The sequence below is a fragment of the Gigantopelta aegis genome, chromosome 5 (assembly GCF_016097555.1).
Source record: "Gigantopelta aegis isolate Gae_Host chromosome 5, Gae_host_genome, whole genome shotgun sequence".
Lineage (NCBI taxonomy): Eukaryota > Metazoa > Mollusca > Gastropoda > Neomphalida > Peltospiridae > Gigantopelta > Gigantopelta aegis.
The window spans coordinates 26,874,698-26,893,993 of NC_054703.1; the positions used below are offsets into that span (position 1 = coordinate 26,874,698).

At 38.3% G+C, this 19,296-nt stretch overlaps 1 protein-coding gene across 1 annotated transcript; it reads right to left on the reverse strand.

Annotated features, from left to right (window-relative positions):
- Positions 1-1,298: 1,298 nt before the first annotated feature.
- On the reverse strand, positions 1,299-13,176 carry LOC121373544 (WAP four-disulfide core domain protein 5-like). The gene is made up of 6 exons (XM_041500221.1): positions 13,019-13,176; positions 11,567-11,653; positions 9,898-9,990; positions 3,046-3,153; positions 1,833-1,898; positions 1,299-1,556 (listed from the first exon to the last, which is right to left on the reverse strand). The coding sequence occupies exons 3-6, from the start codon at positions 9,959-9,961 to the stop codon at positions 1,381-1,383; spliced, it is 414 nt and encodes a 137-aa protein (XP_041356155.1). The 5' UTR covers positions 9,962-9,990; positions 11,567-11,653; positions 13,019-13,176; the 3' UTR covers positions 1,299-1,380.
- Between the last annotated feature and the right edge of the window lie 6,120 nt (positions 13,177-19,296).

The window sequence follows — 19,296 nt, forward strand, 5'->3', positions numbered from 1 at the left end:
TACCAGCCTGTAGACCGATGGCTTGCCACGACGCCACCGAGGCCGGTGCATATAAAAGAGGTCTTGCTACTAATAAAAAATAATGCAGTGGGTTTCCACTGATGACTAAATGTCAGAATTACCAAATGCTTGACATTATATAGCCGATGATTAATTAATCAATGTGCTCCTGTGGTTTCGTTGAACAAAATCAAACTTTTAACCGTGTGGTTTCCGACGCCATACAACTTTAATTAAAATGAGTTGAGTGTCATTAAATAAAACATTCCTTCCTTCCTTCTTTCATCTTCCTGATATCCGATTATTACTTGATTAATGCGCTCTAGTGGTGCCGTTAAACAAATACGTTTTAACCGTACGTACGTACGTACTCATCCATTAAAATTACAAAAATACACAGTACATCAACAACCGACCTCGATAGTGTCGTGGTTAAGCCATCAGACATAAGGCTGGTAGGTACAGGGTTCGCAGCCCGGTAGCGGCTCCCACCCAGGACGAATTTTAACGACTCATTGGGTAGGTGCAAGACCAGTACATCCTCGTCTCTCTCACTAACAGCGAACAACTAATCCACTGTCCTGAGCAGACAGCCTAGATAGCTGAGGTGTGTGTGTCCGGAACAGCGTGATTGAACCTTAATTGGATGTAAGCACGAAAATAAGATGAAATCAAATGCACATCAATAAGATTTTTGAGACGGGATTTAGCTCAGTCGGCCGAGTGCTAGATACCAGATATATATATACCAAACATGGTGCACTGGTTGGAACGAGAAATAGCCCAGTGAGTCCACCGACGGGGATCGATCCCAGACCGACTGCGCATCAAACGAACCCTTTACCATTGGGCTACGGCCCGCCAATAAATATATACGTTTAACGAATTTCTTTAATATGTTCTCTCTCTCTCTCTCTCTCTCTCTCTCTCTCTCTCTCTCTCTCTCTCTCTCTCTCCACCCTCTCTCTCCCTCTCTCTCTCCCTCTCCTGTGTACTGTGCGTACCAGTGCATACAAAAGATCCCTTGCTGCATTAGAAAAATAAATGTAGCGGGTTTCCTCTGATGACTATATGTCAAAATAACCAAATATTTGACAGCCAATAGCCGATGATTAATGAATCAATGTGCTCTAGTGGTGTCGTTAAACAAACAAACCTTCTCTCTCTCTCTCTCTCTCTCTCTCTCTCTCTCTCTCTCTCTCTCTCTCTCTCTCTCTCTCTCTCTCTCTCTCTCTCTCTCTCTCTGTCTCTCCTGTGTACTGTGCGTACGTACTATTAAAATTACAAAATACACAGGAGACGAGGGATATTTTATTGTTCACCGAGTTACATCACAGATTTAGATCTGTTTTTGCAACACAGTATGTATGTCGAACACCCTCATGGTTTACCCAGAGGACTGGGCAGAGTGATGGGAATCGGGTCGTAGCAACTCTTGGAGCAGGTGACCGGGCAACATATCTGGCCATTGCTGCACGACGAACTATTGGCACATTTGTCTTTCATGGGGAAAGGCAGGCTGTCACAGTTTTTAGCAATACTGGGAGGACACTTTTCTGAGAAAAAGAAAAGAAAATTAAAGTAAAAAAAAATTTCTTAGGAGGACACTTTTTTCTGAAAATAAAATAAAAAACGAAAGGAATGTTTGTTAGGAGGACATTTTTCTAAAAAGGAAGGAAAAGAGAAAGTGAAGTAAATAATTGTTTCTTAGGAGGAATGAAAATTAATGTAATGAAATGTTTGTTAAGAAGGACACTTTTTTTCTGAAAATAAAAATAAACTGATAACTGGTCTGTGGCCACCTATAACTAATTTAAAAACGCGTAGCTTACGGGTTGGACCGGTGTATGAATTAACACAGCGTGAACCGGAACACGGATCAGGACAGCACACTTTTCCTAAAATTAAAATAAAATATTGTAAAAGGTTCATTATTTTGTTGTAGTTGTTACTGTTGTCGTTGTTGATGTTGTTGTTGGTGTGTGTGAGTGTGTGTGAGTGTGTGTGTGTGTGTGTGTGTGTGAGTGTGTGTGTGTGTGTGTGTTCTGTAGTTTCTTTGTTTTTTGTTTTTTATACGTTTGAAATACATATCTAATGATTCAGAGAAAAACGTATCACTATTTGAGGTTGTGAATTTGGCACAAAACTAGTTTATGTTGTCCAGTAATGGCACAATATTCATGTTAATACTTTATTTAACTTTTAAAATTAAATGTCACAAAATGCTTATCCACTGAACTTAGTAATTTTCGTCCAATATATTAGCAAACAAGCTTCATTTCTCACTTTGTAAATATATTTGTAATAAGAATTAACGTAAAAAGAATAACATTAAATCCTGTGCATAGATGTATATATAATAAAAACATAACAATAATGTGGATACTTTAAATCTGAACATATTTGGTAATAATAAAATTTTATAATTTATTATTTTGACACACTAATTTATATGGGCAGTGTGAAAATACAGCACTCGATTCTATTCTTAACCCCTGGAGGATTGATGAGGCGGTCCCTCCCCCCCCCCCCCCCCCCCCCCCCCCCCCATCCTTTCCTGTCATGGACAACAGCTTGTTCTGAATGTGCACGTAAAACCCTTTGACCTGACTTGGTAAGGACATGGAATGGTGATATTGAGATTAAGAAAGAAAGACTTGTTTTATTTAACGACGCACTCAACACATTTTATTTACGGTTATATGACGTCAGATATGTGGTTAAGGACCATACAGATTTTGAGAGGAAACCCGCTGTCGCCACTACATGGGCTACTCTTTCCGATTAGCAGCAAGGGATCTTTTATTTGCGCTTCCCACAGGCAGGATAGCACAAACCATGACCTTTGTTGAACCAGTTATGGATCACTGGTCGGTGCAAATGGTTTACAGCTACCCATTGAGCCTTGCCATTCAGTCGGTATCTGAATTAATAATCCCATGCCTCGACTGGGATCCGAACCCAGTACCTACCAGCCTGTAGACCGATGGCCTAACCACTACGCCACCGAGGCCAGTTTGAGATTAAGAGTTAAAGAAAACAAACCTGCTGGACATCCAGTGGCCACGCAGTCTGGGGTTTTCATCTGGGGATTCACGGCACACACGGGCTTAACAGTCGGGGCAGGCGGACATTTCCCTGGTTCTGGATTATCTGAGGAAACAAAACAACTCCTATATCATATACATCTTTATCCTATAACTTACCCATGATACCCATGTCATAAACCCATGTGATACTTTACTTTATTAACCCGGTTAATAATGGTATGCTAATTTACAAGGTCTCTAGGTAATGTGTTGCTGTGGATGGGTCATTTGCTTATAAGCCAACAAGACCCGTGTACCTGAGCGTAACGTTTTCAAAGATTTGTTTAAAATGCGTGACGTCAAACTAATCTGTGCTAATCGTGATGACGTCATATCATCGATGGCGGTGACTTTTGTACTGTGATTTACTAAAATATTAATTAGAATGTTATTTTAGAAGTGTTATAGGATAAACAGAATTCGCTACTCGTGTTTTTTAATATGTAAAATATCAATCTCGTCTAGTTAATAGGTATTTGTCTAGGCAGAGCCTCGACAAATACCGATTAACATAGACTCGGTTGACATTTTTCATATTAAAAAATACTCGTGACAAATCCTCTATTTATTATTTATCAATGGTTTGAATATGGGGCGTATTGGGGTGGCATGTCAGTATTTTCAAAACTAATTTATTAACCCCAGAAACAGAAACGGTAGTGCCAGGGGTGGGGGCCCCGATATCATACCTTACAATCGTGCTAGCATAACCATACTATGATTACATATGATACATTACAACAGTATAATTAAACATGGATACATAATACATGTTTATGTAATATATGGGATTAAATGTGAAGTTAGAACTAAAGAAAATAATAATGTGTTTTGTTTTGTTTGTTGTTTCTTGTAACTAAAATACAGAAACAAATATGACTTTTAACCAATAATCACTGGTATGGTTACTGCAGATTTATAACAGATAGCGGCAACAACTGCAACACTAAATATAGTTACTACAGATACCGTTTAATACTACAGATCGCTGTCATTCATATGTGTGTGTGTGTGTGAGAGTGCGTGTGCGTGTGCGTGTGAGAGTGCGCGCGCGCGCGCGCGTGTGTGTGTGTGTGTGTGTGTGTGTGAGTGCGTGTGAGAGAGAGAGAGCGAGTTTAGGATTTAATGAAAAAAACTGTAAATGTTAGGTTTTATTTGACTCGTAGTCGTCAGAGGAAACCCGCTACACTTTGCCATTAGCAGCAAGGGATCTTTTATATGCACTTTCCCACAGACAAAAAAGCGCATAGTACTGCCTTTAACCAGTTGAGGCACTGGTTGGAACGAGAAAAAACAATATGTTGGATGGATCCACCTAGGTGGTTCGATCCTGCGACGCAAACACCTCAGGCGAGCGCTCAACCTACTGAGATAAATCCTGCCAGTTGTAAAGCGCTCGTTTGATACGCGGTCGATATGGGATCGATCCACGTTGGTGGGGCCAGTGAGCTATTGTCGTTCCTGCCAGTGCACCGCGACTGGTATGTCAAAGGCCATGGTATGTGCTATCCTATCTGTGGGATGGTGCACATAAAATATACCTTGCTACTAATGGAACAATGTAGCCGGTTTCCTCTCTAAGCCTATATGTCAGAATTACCAAATGTTTGACATCCAATATCCGATGATTCATTAATCAATGTGCTCTAGTGGTGTCGTTAAACAAAAAACAAACTGTTTTTAATTTAAAGTGACAGACTCTACTTGTTAAACACTATGACGTATATATATTTCACTGTAAGAACCGTTTATTCAAAATTGAAATCAGACATTACTCAGATTGTATTGTTTAGATTATCCATTTCCGTACATCTGGAGAGTTTGTCATCTGCCTGGTGTTTCTAATAGCACGGAATGCATTTTTCATTTATTTAAACGCACATGTACCTGTGAAAAGTAACGGTTATGAAGACGAGCTCCGTACTGCTTTTTAAGAGCATCTCCCCGTTTTAACGTCACAAAATCTATTTTCACTCTATTGTAACTTTATCCAACTATGCTACAGGTTTGTAGATTAAGCACGGGTTGAGACTCGGGTCTGTGACTTTAACAGTTCTCTCAGGTCTCTCATAACTCCATAGAACTGGCTTGTGTATGTTTAATGCTGTATTATTGTATTGTTATTGGTGGCCTTGTGTGTGTGTTTTTTTTTAATCTATACAGATGGTGTATCTGTCCGTCTGTCAATCAATCGGTCAATCAGTCAGTCAATCAGTCAGTCCAGTCAGTCGGTCAGTCAGGCAGTCAATCAGTCAGTCAGTCAGTCAGTCAATCAAACAGTCAGTCAGTCAGTCAGTCAGTCAGTCAGTCAGTCAGTCAGTCAGTCAGTCAGTCAATCAGTCAGTCAATTAGTCAGTCAGTGAATCAGTCAGTCAGTGAATCAGTCAGTCAGTCAGTCAGGCAGGCAATCAAACAATCAGCCAGTCAGTCAGTCAGTCAATCAGTCATGCAGTCAATCAGTCAGTCAGTCAGTCAATCAGCCATCCATCTATCCATCCATCTATCCATCCCTCTCTCCCCTACCTCCTTCCCTCCCCCCCCCCCCCCCCCCCCCCCCCTGCGCGTGCTGTAACCTCATCGTGGTGCAGGGGTGTAACATTCTCTTTGAGAATGGCCAATACAGCACAAATTGAAGTTTAGAGTAAAATTCGGTGTCCGTAAAATTCTGTGATATTTGTATTTGTATTTTTGCACAGTTCTTTACACTGTTTTTGTTTAAACCTTGACTTTTTATATTGATGTTGATCATCACTTTATTTATTTGCATTACCATAGTTTGACACCCAATAGCCGATGTATTTTTCGTGCTGGGGTGTCGTTAAACATTCATTCATTTATTCATTCATTCATTCCCTCCCCCTCCATCCATCCATCTTTTTATTCATTCATTCATTCATTCATTCATTCAATAATTCAGTTACTCAGTCATTCTTTTTTGTCCATCTATCCATCCCTCCAGGTATTTATTGAGTATCTGTTTTCTCATCCATCATATATTTTTCGTCCATCCATTGTGTCGTTTATTTAGTAACCTCGTTGATTCCGTCCTTACTTCCATCCCTTCTGATTATATTCCCTCTTTTCTGTCTGGCTTTATTTATTCTTCAAGTCATTAATCATTCATTTATTACCGTACTTCATACATCCACTAATTCAGTTACTCCCATGTTTTCGTTCATTCGTCCCCTCATTCATTCATTTATACATCTACTGATACATTCATTCATTAATTCATTCATCCACTAATTCAATTACACTCATGTTTTCGTTCATTCGTCCCCTCATTCATTCATTTATACATCTACTGATACATTCATTCATTAATTCATTCATCCACTAATTCAATTACTATCATGTTTTCGTTCATTCGTCCCCTCATTCATTCATTTATACATCTACTGATACATTCATTCATTAATTCATTCATAAACCGACCAGCAAATCGACCAATCAACCATCAATTCATTCATCCATTCTTCTATTCAAACATTCTTCTTCATATTATTCATCTGTTAAATTGTTCATCAATGCTTTTACCCATCCATCCTTCCTGTCATCTGTCCACCAACCCACAAATCCATCCATCAATCCATCCAAGCATGCACCCATCCATCCACACATCCATCCACACATCCATCCATATATACATGCATACATACATACATGCATACATGCATACATATATACATATATACATACATCCCATCATTCTTTCTTTGAATCTTCTATTCAAACATCATTGATTCATCCAATTATTCATCCATTAATTTGAACATCAGTCCATCCACCTATACTTACATCCGCCTATCCTTACATCCACCTATCCGTCCATCCACCTATACTTACATCCACCTATCCACCTATCCTTACATCCACCTATCCGTCCATCCACCTATACTTACATCCACCTATCCTTACTTCGACCTATACTTACATCCACCTATCCTATTTATCCCTTCATCGATCAAAACATCCATCCATCTATCCTTCCATCCAATACCTACCACATTGGCATGTATGACATCCAAAGATCTACCTATACATTCATCCATCCATCTATCCTTCCATCCAATACATACCACATTGACAGGTATGACATCCAAACATCTACCTATACATTCATCCTTCCACCCATCAAAACATCCATCCATCTATCCTTCCATCCAATACCTACCACGTTGGCAGGTATGACATCCAAACATCTACATATACATTCATCCTTCCATCTCTCCTTCCATCCAATACCTACCACATTGACAGGTATGACATCCAAACATCTACCTATACATTCATCCTTCCATCAATCAAAACATCCATCCATCTATCCTTCAATCCAATACCTACCACATTGGCAGGTATTTCATCCAAACATCTACCTATACATTCATCCTTCCATCAATCAAAACATCCATCCATCTATCCTTCCATCCAATACCTACCACATTGGCAGGTATGACATCCAAACATCTACATATACATTCATCCTTCCATCTATCCTTCCATCCAATACCTACCACATTGACAGGCATGACATCCAAACATCTACCTATACATTCATCCTTCCATCAATCAAAACATCCATCCATCTATCCTTCCATCCAATACCTACCACATTGGCAGGTATTTCATCCAAACATCTACCTATACATTCATCCTTCCATCAGTCAAAACATCCATCCATCTATCCTTCCATCCAATACCTACCACATTGGCAGGTATTTCATCCAAACATCTACATATACATTCATCCTTCCATCAATCAAAACATCCATCCATCTATCCTTCCATCCAATACCTACCACATTGACAGGTATGACATCCAAACATCTACATATACATTCATCCTTCCATCAATCAAGACATCATTCCATCTATCCTTCCATCCAATACCTACCACATTGACAGGTATGACATCCAAACATCTACATAGACATTCATCCTTCCATCAATCAAGACATCCATCCATCTATCCTTCCATCTAATACCTACCACATTGACAGGTATGACATCCAAACATCTACATATACATTCATCCTTCCATCAATCAAGACATCCATCCATCTATCCTTCCATCCAATACCTACCACATTGACAGGTATGACATCCAAACATCTACATATACATTCATCCTTCCATCAATCAAGACATCCATCCATCTATCCTTCCATCTAATACCTACCACATTGACAGGTATGACATCCAAACATCTACATATACATTCATCCTTCCATCAATCAAGACATCCATCCATCTATCCTTCCATCCAATACCTACCACATTGACAGGTATGACATCCAAACATCTACATATACATTCATCCTTCCATCAATCAAAACATCCATCCATCTATCCTTCCATCCAATACCTACCACATTGGCAGGTATGACATCCAAACATCTACATATACATTCATCCTTCCATCAATCAAGACATCCATCCATCTATCCTTCCATCCAATACCTACCACATTGACAGGTATGACATCCAAACATCTACATATACATTCATCCTTCCATCAATCAAAACATCCATCCATCTATCCTTCCATCCAATACCTACCACATTGGCAGGTATGACATCCAAACATCTACATATACATTCATCCTTCCATCAATCAAGACATCCATCCATCTATCCTTCCATCCAATACCTACCACATTGGCATGTATGACATCCAAACATCTACCTATACATTCATCCATCCATCTATCCTTCCATCCAATACCTACCACATTGGCATGTATGACATCCAAACATCTACCTATACATTCATCCATCCATCTATCCTTCCATCCAATACCTACCACATTGGCAGGTATGACATCCAAACATCTGCATATACATTCATCATTCCATCAATCAAGACATCCATCCATCTATCCTTCCATCCAATACCTACCACATTGGCAGGTATTTCATCCAAACATCTACATATACATTCATCCTTCCGTGGTGGCGCAGTGGTTAAGCCATCGGACTAGAGACTGGTAGGTACAGGGTTCGTAGCCCGATACCGCCTCCAACCCAGAGCTTGTTCTTAAAGGGACAGTCCTGAGTTTGCTCCATTGTAAGATCTTTCTGACTAATAAAATATTTCTACGATTAAACTTACATATTAAATACATATTCTTGTTTAGAATATCAGTGTCTGTATATTCAATGTGTTATTTGTCATCTCAATATTTGTAAGAAGCCCAAACTGGATTTTGTCTTCAAATAATTTCGTACGTACGAAAAAACTATATTTTAGGAAACAAAATGAAATTTAAGCTAGTACAAATATTAGAACGATCAGAAACACGTTTAATATACAGCCACTAATATTTTATGCAGAAAACTATATTTGATATGTAATTACAATCGTTAAAAAGTCTCTGTTAGTCGATAACATCTTAAACATTGCTGCAAATTCGGGAATGTCTCTTTAACGACGCATTTTATTTACGGTTGTATGGCGTCAGACATATGGTTAAGGACCACACAGATTTTGAGAGGAAACCCGCTGTCGTCACTACATGGGCTACTCTTTCCGATTAACAACAAGGGATCTTTTATTTGCGCTTCCCACAGGCAGGATAGCACAAACCATGGCCTTTGTTGAACCAATTATGGATCACTGGTCGGTGCAAGTGGTTTACACCTACCCATTGAGCCTTGCGGAACACTCACTCAGGGTTTGGAGTCGGTATCTGGATTAAAAATCCCATGCCTCGACTGGGATCCGAACCCAGCACCTACCAGCCTGTTGACAGATGACCTAACCACGACGCCACCGAGGCCGGTTTTAACGAATAGAACACGAACTTACGACAGGTGCACGTCTTGCAGCCATTTTTGTCCTGTATGTATTTAAAACCTCCAGGACAAACCATAGCTGGGCAAATGAGATTCACGGAACACCCTGTAACAAGACGAAACTTTAAAGGTGTAGTATCTCAAATTTCAGTGAAATAACACAGACGCAATCTTAAAGGGGTCGTGTAGAAACAAATAAATGAAATTTTCAGTACAGGGGCAATCTCCAAGTTACATAATGAAACAATACAGTCGAATCCACTTAATTGCATATCCGTTTATATAATAAATCGGTTATTTGCATAGTATTATGTTGCACATAACCTTTTAGCATTAAAGCAATACAAATTATATCGCACAATCGAATAGCTTTATTTATTAATCTTGTTTTCTTCTTCTTTTTCCTTTTTTGTTCGGAAAATGGAAACATTATTCCTTAAATTGTTGCACACCTTCCCACCCCCAAATACATTCACATACTTTCACTACTTTATGTGTCTTATTTATTTTACGTTCAGCAGGGTATGAAAAAAAAAAAATCATCCACAAATTGTGTGAATCGGTGAATAATAACTGACAATACTTATAATTCAATTTGAAACATACTTACTAATAAAAACATTAAAAATTGATATTTTATTTTGAATAATTTTGTTTGGTTAAATGATAACGCTCGGTAAGACAAATTAATTTACCAATATAAAATTATGTCATCATGTATGACGTTCCCTGACGACGTAATTTTTACATTCGTCGATAAATGAACAAATTCTCGTTGCTACGGCTGGACTGCTGGTGCTCCCTTGCACCTGCCAGTGCAGGCGGTCCCTCCTCTCCCCTCCCCCCACCTTTCCTGTCATGAACGGAGGAGCCGGTCAAGGCCGGCTCTTGTGCCCACGACAGGCGTGCGCTACAACAGCTTGTTCTGAATGTGCACGTAAAACCCTATGACCTTACCTGACCTTGAGGCATTGTGAAAAACATCCCGAAAAGTATATGTGGGATAGACGGACAGACAGACGGACCGAGACGAAACTTATAGTCCCCTCCGGTTGGACCGGAAATTGACTAATAAGGATGACCGTTAGGTTAACGCGTTACGTCATATTTGCATGTGAATTACTTTTCCACTGGGTGATGGTTTAATGCATACAAAATGGATATTTTCTATGATCTTTATATTGGTGTTGTTGTTTTTTTTTTTTTTTTTTATAGAAAACCACTGTTTTCTAAGCATGGTCCGTCTAGGATCGATCCCTGTCGATGAACCTATTGGACTATATCTCATTCCAGCCAATGTACCACAACTGGCATATTACAGGTCGTAGTATGTGCTGTCTGAGGGATGGTACTTAGAAAGATTCATTCCTACTAATGGATGTTCTCGTTATGACTATATGTCGGAATTACAAAATAGCCAATTATTAACAAAAACAATGTGCTATAGTCGTGTCCTTAAACAAAAACAATTAATTTGTAGCTATTTCAAAAGAGAGCATTTCAAAATAGCCAATTATGATATATCTGGAGTTCTGAGAATGCAACTTGAAATTGTTTCACATACACACGTTTCAACTCGATCTGATGTAAGCATCTTTAACTCCTGGCAGCCCCACCCCATCATTATTCCAAGAACAGCCCCAAACAGTTCTCCACTAAATTTAATTACAATATTGTCTTACCTTTGCATCTGCAAGTGGGACAGCCATATTTGTCTTTTGCTACACCATTTGGACATTTGAAGGCGACACATTTAATTTGACGACACTCTGAAAGATATCAGTGAATTAAGATTGGTATCTCTTTCAGAGGTAAGCATCTAACGAATATATATATCATATCTTATAGAAATATCCAACAAATGCTTGAGAACGTTTTTAAGGCCTATATGTATATATATATATATATATATATATATATATATATATATATATATATATATATATATAGATAGATAGATAGATAGATAGATAGATACATAGATAGATAGATAGATACATAGATAGATAGATAGATACATACATACATACATACATTCTATCTCGTAGAGATATCTAGCATTTGTTTGAAAACGATTTGAAGGCCTATACGATATATATCGTATCTCATAGAGAAGTCCATCATATGCTTGAGAACGATTTGAAGGCCCATACGATATATATGGTATCTCATAGAGAAGTCCATCATATGCTTGAGAACGATTTGAAGGCCCATACGATATATATCGTCGTATCTCATAGCAGGATTTCTGCCAGAGGGTAACACGGGTATGGCACCATACCCCAAACATTTGCTGATTTTGTTTTTTAAGTAAACCTTTTGACAAAATTAATTACTCTTATCATTACTGTATGATTTTCTTAACCCTAACTCTAAATTTAATCCAGTTTTCTTTCTGGAGGAGGCTCCTCATACCCTCTGTTGACTGTGGTTGAATTCAATTCCACAGTGTCATACCCAAAAATTTCTTTCTGGCAGAAACACTGCATAGAGATGTCCAGCATATTATTGAGAACGATTTGAAGGCTTATACGATATATACTCAACGTCACTATTGAAGGGTCACTCATATTGTTAGTACTAATGCTAATATGAAAAACAATTTGCTATCAAAGATTCAGGCATTTTCGTTTAATTCGGGCAAAACCCAGGCTGCCCCCATACAAAAATGGGAGCCTGTAGGCCTATGTTTCCAAACAAAAGTGTTTTAGCTAAACCATAGTGCGAACGGACGTAGAAGGAAAGTATGGTTCTTGCAACGTCCAAAAATGGTTACATTACCCTCTATATAGCTGGTATTCAAAACTTGTGGCGCCATGTTTCAATTGTTTCTCAACCGAAAAAGTGCAACACATGTACCCATAAACCAGAAATGTATAACCTACTATACTCACTAAATCCCGATTGAAGTACAAAATAAACCTTCCAACGACAATCTTCAAAACTTTCCCCACCATTTTAAATTTGCCAAATAGAGAGAAACAACTCGCCCAGCACATTAAGAAAAGTATTGTCTTAATGTGCGCCCTACACTTGCTAAACCAGTGTATTTAATATGCGTCATGCGCTAGCTAAACCAGTGTATTTAAACCAGTTTAACTTGCGTGAGTGTGAACACAGCTAGTCAAGCTTACGGCATTCACAGGTTGGGCATCCATTCCTGTCTTTCTTGTATCCCCAGCGACAACGGCCGCCAGCTGCACATGGAGGTCGGAGAGGACAAATGGCTGAAAAGAATATAATTACATAGATTATTTAAAAAATACATTTAAAACCTTTAATATTCAGGCCGTAAGTTTTTATTTGAAATATTTACAAGTGACTTGTGCCTTCCAAGAAGAACGGGAAGAAGTTTGATAAAAACAAAATAAGGGAAGTCAACGTTTATTGGTACATTTCGTAATGTTTCGACATATTCCGCGTTCATTCGGAAAGGCTTCCAATTAAGATACTCGGTTCGAATCGTAATATTTCGTTATCGAATACTACCTCCTGTAATAACATATAACCAAACATTTAGATATTTTCATTAAAACGCGATAGTATTAAATAAATGATAATTTATATGCCATTGTTACGTTAAAATGGAAGTAATAATCAGTATTTTCTGGCATTACTGGGATGAATTTGGTAAAGAGATACACAACGCTTGACTAGTCGCTGCAAACTATTGTCCGTTCCACAGGGAACGCCTTTTCCATACTATGAAATATACTACGAGTTATTTATGTACGTGCCGATTGGTTTGTAAATTGCGTACAAAAATAGCATTTCCTTGTTATTTCTAAAACACTTTTAGTTTTCTTCTTACGTTAAACCGGACTGAAATTATCAAAACAAATATATATATATATATATATATATATATATATATATATATATATATATATATATATATATATATAGTCAAACTTCGTTAACTCGAAGTTGAAGGGGACGACGAAATAGTTCGAGTTTCAGGGAGTTCGAGTGTTCGAAATTCGTACAGCAGACCTCAAAGTGAAACTGCATTGCAGTATTATCATTTCGTTGATATCGGATGTTAGCACATTTCTTCTGTGTATATGATAAAACTAAGTAAATATTAACAGAAACGAGATAAATCCGATCAATTTGACGTACATCGCTATGTACTTTTATTGTATTAATTGACAGTAAAGTAAAAAAAAACAGAAAAGAAAACTGAAAGCACGTACTTACATATAACCGGAAGTAAGCGATAAATTAAAGTTGATATATTTTTCAAATGTCAAAACAAGGCGGAACGTAACGTTGTAATAAATTAAAATACTGAATGTCGATTAGCACTAAGTACGTTTGTTTACCAAATAAAAAATACACAATATAAATAGCAAAATTATTGTAAATCACAAAAATCATTTTAAAAACCCTCACTAACATAGCGAGACATAACATGACAAATCAAAACTGGGAACTGGGAAACTCTATTAACGTGCCCCTATCCACAAGGGTTCAGGCACGCCCACTACGGATTTAGCCTCTGACATTGCCAGTGGCTAACTCCGGAGCGGGGGGGGGGGGGGGGGGGGGGGGGGGTATGGAAGAAAATGTAGGGGATAATTTAGAAATGTGGTATGACCACTTACTAAAAAGAAAAGAAAAACACTTTGGGATCTACCATTAACTTCTATCTTATATTATATTTAATATTATCGGCACCAAGACAAAACACTATATCATTCTATTTTATTAACTATATAATTAGTAGGTGCATATCACATTATTTTTTCAATCGGGCATATCTAAACATTTATAATATACTTTTAATTTAATCACTTATTTAACTTGATTGCTTACTCAGCTTAAGCCCTGGAGGATAAAGGATTCGCTAGGGGGGGAACCCCGCGCCACCGTCAATCAGGCGCTCCAACAGGCGGGTGGCCCATTCCGGTCAGTCCGGATTTCCACGGGGGGGGGGGCGTTCCGGCGGGGGGGGAGGCCTCCTAACAGGCATCCCTACCGGCCCAAACCGCCAACGCCCTATCGCACCCAAATAGCACCCTACCACGGCGTCCCCCCCCCATCCCGCCCTCCCCCCCAGGTTATCCATGCAACACGGGTGGGCCATAATTAGGATGATATGGATGATATGATTGATATGAAAGAAACCCGCAAGCCGCCGTCCGGTGTGGTGGTGAAACGTATATAATCCTGTCGTTACTGTTGATGTTGATATTATTGGAAAGGGTGATCCGATGTTTGAGAGGTGTCCTCGCTGTTCTCCTCAAGCATTTGTGAGCTCCACACCCGAGGGGGTGCGCCACCTATACGGATGACAAACGTCATTGCTATATAAACCTCGGTGTCACCCAAGAAACCACTCAATCGTTAAGTGGGTGGCACCGAGTATCGGTCAGGTTTTTTTCTTTTGTATATATACAAAGGTGACCGATCAGATTAATACCATTTAAAACCCGTTTGATTGAAAATAAGAACATGTATATTAAAATACTTATAATTTAAAATGCTAAGAGGAAAATTTTAATTATTAATTAATACATTTATTATAACAATTAATTAAAAATATAATCAATATATCAATATAATTAAGAACTAAAACACATTCACACTCCAGCCATATATTCCGCCCATGACGGGCGGCACAGACACTGCCAGGTGTATGCGCCGCCAAGCCACGGCGGAAAACAAACATTCACACAGACGCTCTCACACTAGGTTCAGATTAACGTTTGTGGCCGGCCATAGGCCAGGACCGAATAGAAGACAGTTATTTGGAGACCGAGTTCTGATTAGTCAGAACTCGATCCCCCTCAGCCAATAGCCCCGACAACCAATAGATTATTATTTACGTAAAAAGATCGGTAAAGGACAGATGTATCAGAAAGAGCAGAGACAATATAGGGGGTGGAGTAGTTCCACATTACTTTAGAAGAAAGAATTATTTTTTTAAAAAGAAAACGGAAAGGAGAGAGAAGAAAAGACGACCGCGCAAGGCGACATACCAGGGCTCCACACGGCTAGGCCCGGCTCTCCGGATATTCCCGAGTGATTCCCCGGCAGCGCCCGTGAGCGGTTATCGTCAGTTAAGACAGAAGAAAGACTACACAGTGCGTGTTAGAATTAGAGCAGCTTGAAAGTCAGTACTCAGTATGGAGAGGTGCGTTGCGATTGGCTGAATCTCGATCCCTAGTTGGAGCAATAATGATTAAGAAGAAGCCAGTGTTAAAGAAACAACAGGCGACCTAAATACGAAGCTGCCATTGGCTGGATTTCGATTCCTTCTCTGGAAAAAAAAGAAAGAGAGGAATGTGGATGTTAAAATTATCCAGTCAATGCGCTACTTGGTGAATGGAAGTATTATTGTGGTTGGCTGGTCGGTGATTCTAAAAAGGATTAAAAAGCATAATTAATATATATTAAAAAAGAAAACATTTAATTAAAAAGAATTAAAATAGATTTAAATAGGATTATTCGGTTGATCCACGGGAGGGTAAAGCCGGAGCAATTACCACCGTGGACAAGAATGGTCACCAGCAACCGCAAGGTAAGAAAAAATAATAATAAAAAAAAATAATTCAGGCAGGCTCCTGATTGAGTAACCAACAGAGTCCTCTGGCCGTACCTCAACTATTCAGATAATCTTTTAATTTTATTTTATGTGCCAGCTACTTTTTATATTGCTATTTTAGTGTCAGCTACATACTTTAAACTCGCCCGTTCCACCTCCTGCTTGTGAGCGGGAGAAGGGTTAAATATTTTTACTGGATTGAATTTAATATCTATATTATCAGTTACTTTTTTAAGCGTATTTCTTTCGTTAGTATATTTAGTACAATAAAAGAGGAAATGTCTTGTATTGTCTAATTTTTTACAAGTAACACACAGCGGCGTATTACTTTTCTTAATTTTAAATTGGGTATCGTTCAGACCAAAAACAACACCTAAGCGTAGTTTAGTAATAATTTTTTCGGCATTAATGTTAGAATAAATAGGTATTTTAGAATTAATTTTAGGTTTAATAAGATAGTGCCATTGTCTTTTTTAATTGTTCCATTCCGTTTGCCAAAATTTCAAAAAAAAATTATGCGCTATGGCCATTACTTCATTAAAATTAATATTAATACTTATTTCGATTTTGTCCATTAATAGAGCTTTTTTAGCTAGTGAATCAGCGTTTTCGTTGCCAGAGATGCCGACATGCGCAGGGACCCATTCTAGGGTTATAAATAACCCTTTACTATTATTGTAATTAATCATATTTATAATTTGTTTAATTAGATAAAAACTCTTGAATTTAAGATTCTGGAGAGCCTGGAGTGAGCTCAGGGAGTCAGATAGTATAAGAAATTTTTGGGGAGCCGGATATTTATTAGCATTAGTAAGAATCCACTTGAGCGCAGAGTAAATGGCCACCAGTTCAGTAGTAAATACTGAAACGTGGTCTGTCACTCTGGCCTGGTGGGAGCTGGGTGTATTAGGCAAGCCAGGCATGGTATAAAAGGCCATGCCTGCTTTACCGGAAAGAGGGTCCTTGGAGCCATCTGTATATATATGAAGATGGTCAGGGTAATAATCATTTAATGCTGCTCTAAAAATTATATTCTTAAAAGGTTCGAATTGTGTTTTTAAAATTTCCCTGCTTAAAAGCAAGGGAACATTTGGCGGAATAATTAACCAGGGAGGCACCAAGGGGGGAGAGTATTTATCTAGATTATAATCCAAGAGTTCTAAATTGGATGCCATTCTGCTATTAAAATTAACTGCGGATTCAATATCAATATGTAAAATTTGATTATTATTAGGTATCATGGTTGCTACCGGATTTAGTGGTACTAAGTTTGTAGCTTTGAACCAGTGTTTAAGACAGAGCTGGGTACGCCTAACATTAAGAGGTAAAATATTCAGTTCCACACGCAGACTGTCATTGGGTGTGCCCGGGGTAACCTTAGTTATAATTCTGAGTCCTTTGTTATAAATTGATTCTAACCTGTCTAGTTGGGTTGCAGAGGCGCAGCAATAGGCTTGGGCCCCATACTGTAACCTGGAGACGATAAAAGCTTCAAAAATCATTAAAAGAGTATGTCTGTCAGCCCCCCAAGTTGTTGCAGATATTACTCTAAGTAAATTAATATAATTATTACAATTTTTTACTACTTTTGTTATATGATCTTTAAAGGTTAGTGATGGGTCAAAGATGACTCCCAAAAATTTGACTAAGAATACTTGTACTACGGGGTGATTATCTAATGTGCGATTAAGTTTATGTCGTCTAAAACGATTAGTAGTAAATAGGATAGCAGAAGTCTTAGATCTTGAGATGGTGACCCCCCAGGTTTCAGCCCAGTTTTGTAATTTATCTATATCTTTTTGAATATCTATTTTAATCTTTTCAATACACTTTCCAGTTCGCCAAAAAGCTGTGTCGTCAGCAAATAAACCAATACTTAGCTTGGTGTCTTTCCTAGACGAACTAGTTAGGACAGTAGCTAGGTCATTAATAAAAATACTGAAAAGTGTTGGGGCTATTACTGATCCCTGTGGGATGCCATTCTCAAGGTTAAGTATATCAGAAAAAGTTTGTGCAACATTTACAGTAAAAAATCTATTGTTAATAAACCGTTCAATAAAGTCAAACATGGGCCCTCTAATGCCCATGTTATATACCTTAATTAATAAGCCATGACGCCAACAAAAATTCCGATCACTTTGTCACCATGACTAAAAGCATTTGCAATTTCTGATTGTAATCGAAAAAGGTGGTCGGAAGTAGAGTGGTTTTTTCTGAAGCCACTCTGATAAATAGTCAAAAGATGGTTACTTTCTAGATAATGGCTGAGTCTGGAGTTAACCATGGCCTCCATGGTTTTGCAAATACTGGATGTTAAGGAAATGGGACGATAATTAGTGGGATTTGTTAGGTCTTTACCTTTCTTGGGGAGGCTGACAACCTCGGCATGCTTCCATGTTAGGGGGAGGTAACCCTGTTTCCAAATTTTATTATAAAGTTCCAGGAAAAGTCTGAGGGTAGCTTCAGGCATGTTTTGGAAGAAAAGATAGTTAAATTTATCCGGACCAGGAGCGGTACCTTTCCTGTGAGCAAAAGCCTCAGTCATTTCCTGGAGTGTAAATGGGAGATTATACTCTAAAGTATAATTAGAAAATTTAGCATCCAGGGGAATTTTGTGGGTTTTTTCTATCATTTCTTTTTTATTAGCAAATTTTAAAGGAAAGTTTCCATTACTAGAATTTTCTTGAAACGTTTGTCCAAATATTGTAGCTTTTTGTTGATTTGTATTATAAAGTTTGTTAGCTTTTAATAACGATGATTTAGGAACTGGTTTACCCTGGATGCGTTTTATTTTTGACCATACTTCTGTAACCTTAGATTTACTGTTTAATGATGAGCAAAAATTGCTCCATGATTCTTTTT

Coding starts and splice junctions, on each gene's coding strand:
- LOC121373544 (XM_041500221.1), bottom strand. CDS start 9,961: ATGGTTTGTCCTGGAGGTTTTAAATACATACAGGACAAAAATGGCTGC. Junction 3,154..9,897: donor CTGCAAGACGTGCACCTGTC/GTAAGTTCGTGT, acceptor TTGTTTCCTCAG/ATAATCCAGAACCAGGGAAA. Junction 1,899..3,045: donor GGCCACTGGATGTCCAGCAG/GTTTGTTTTCTT, acceptor TTTTAATTTTAG/GAAAAGTGTGCTGTCCTGAT.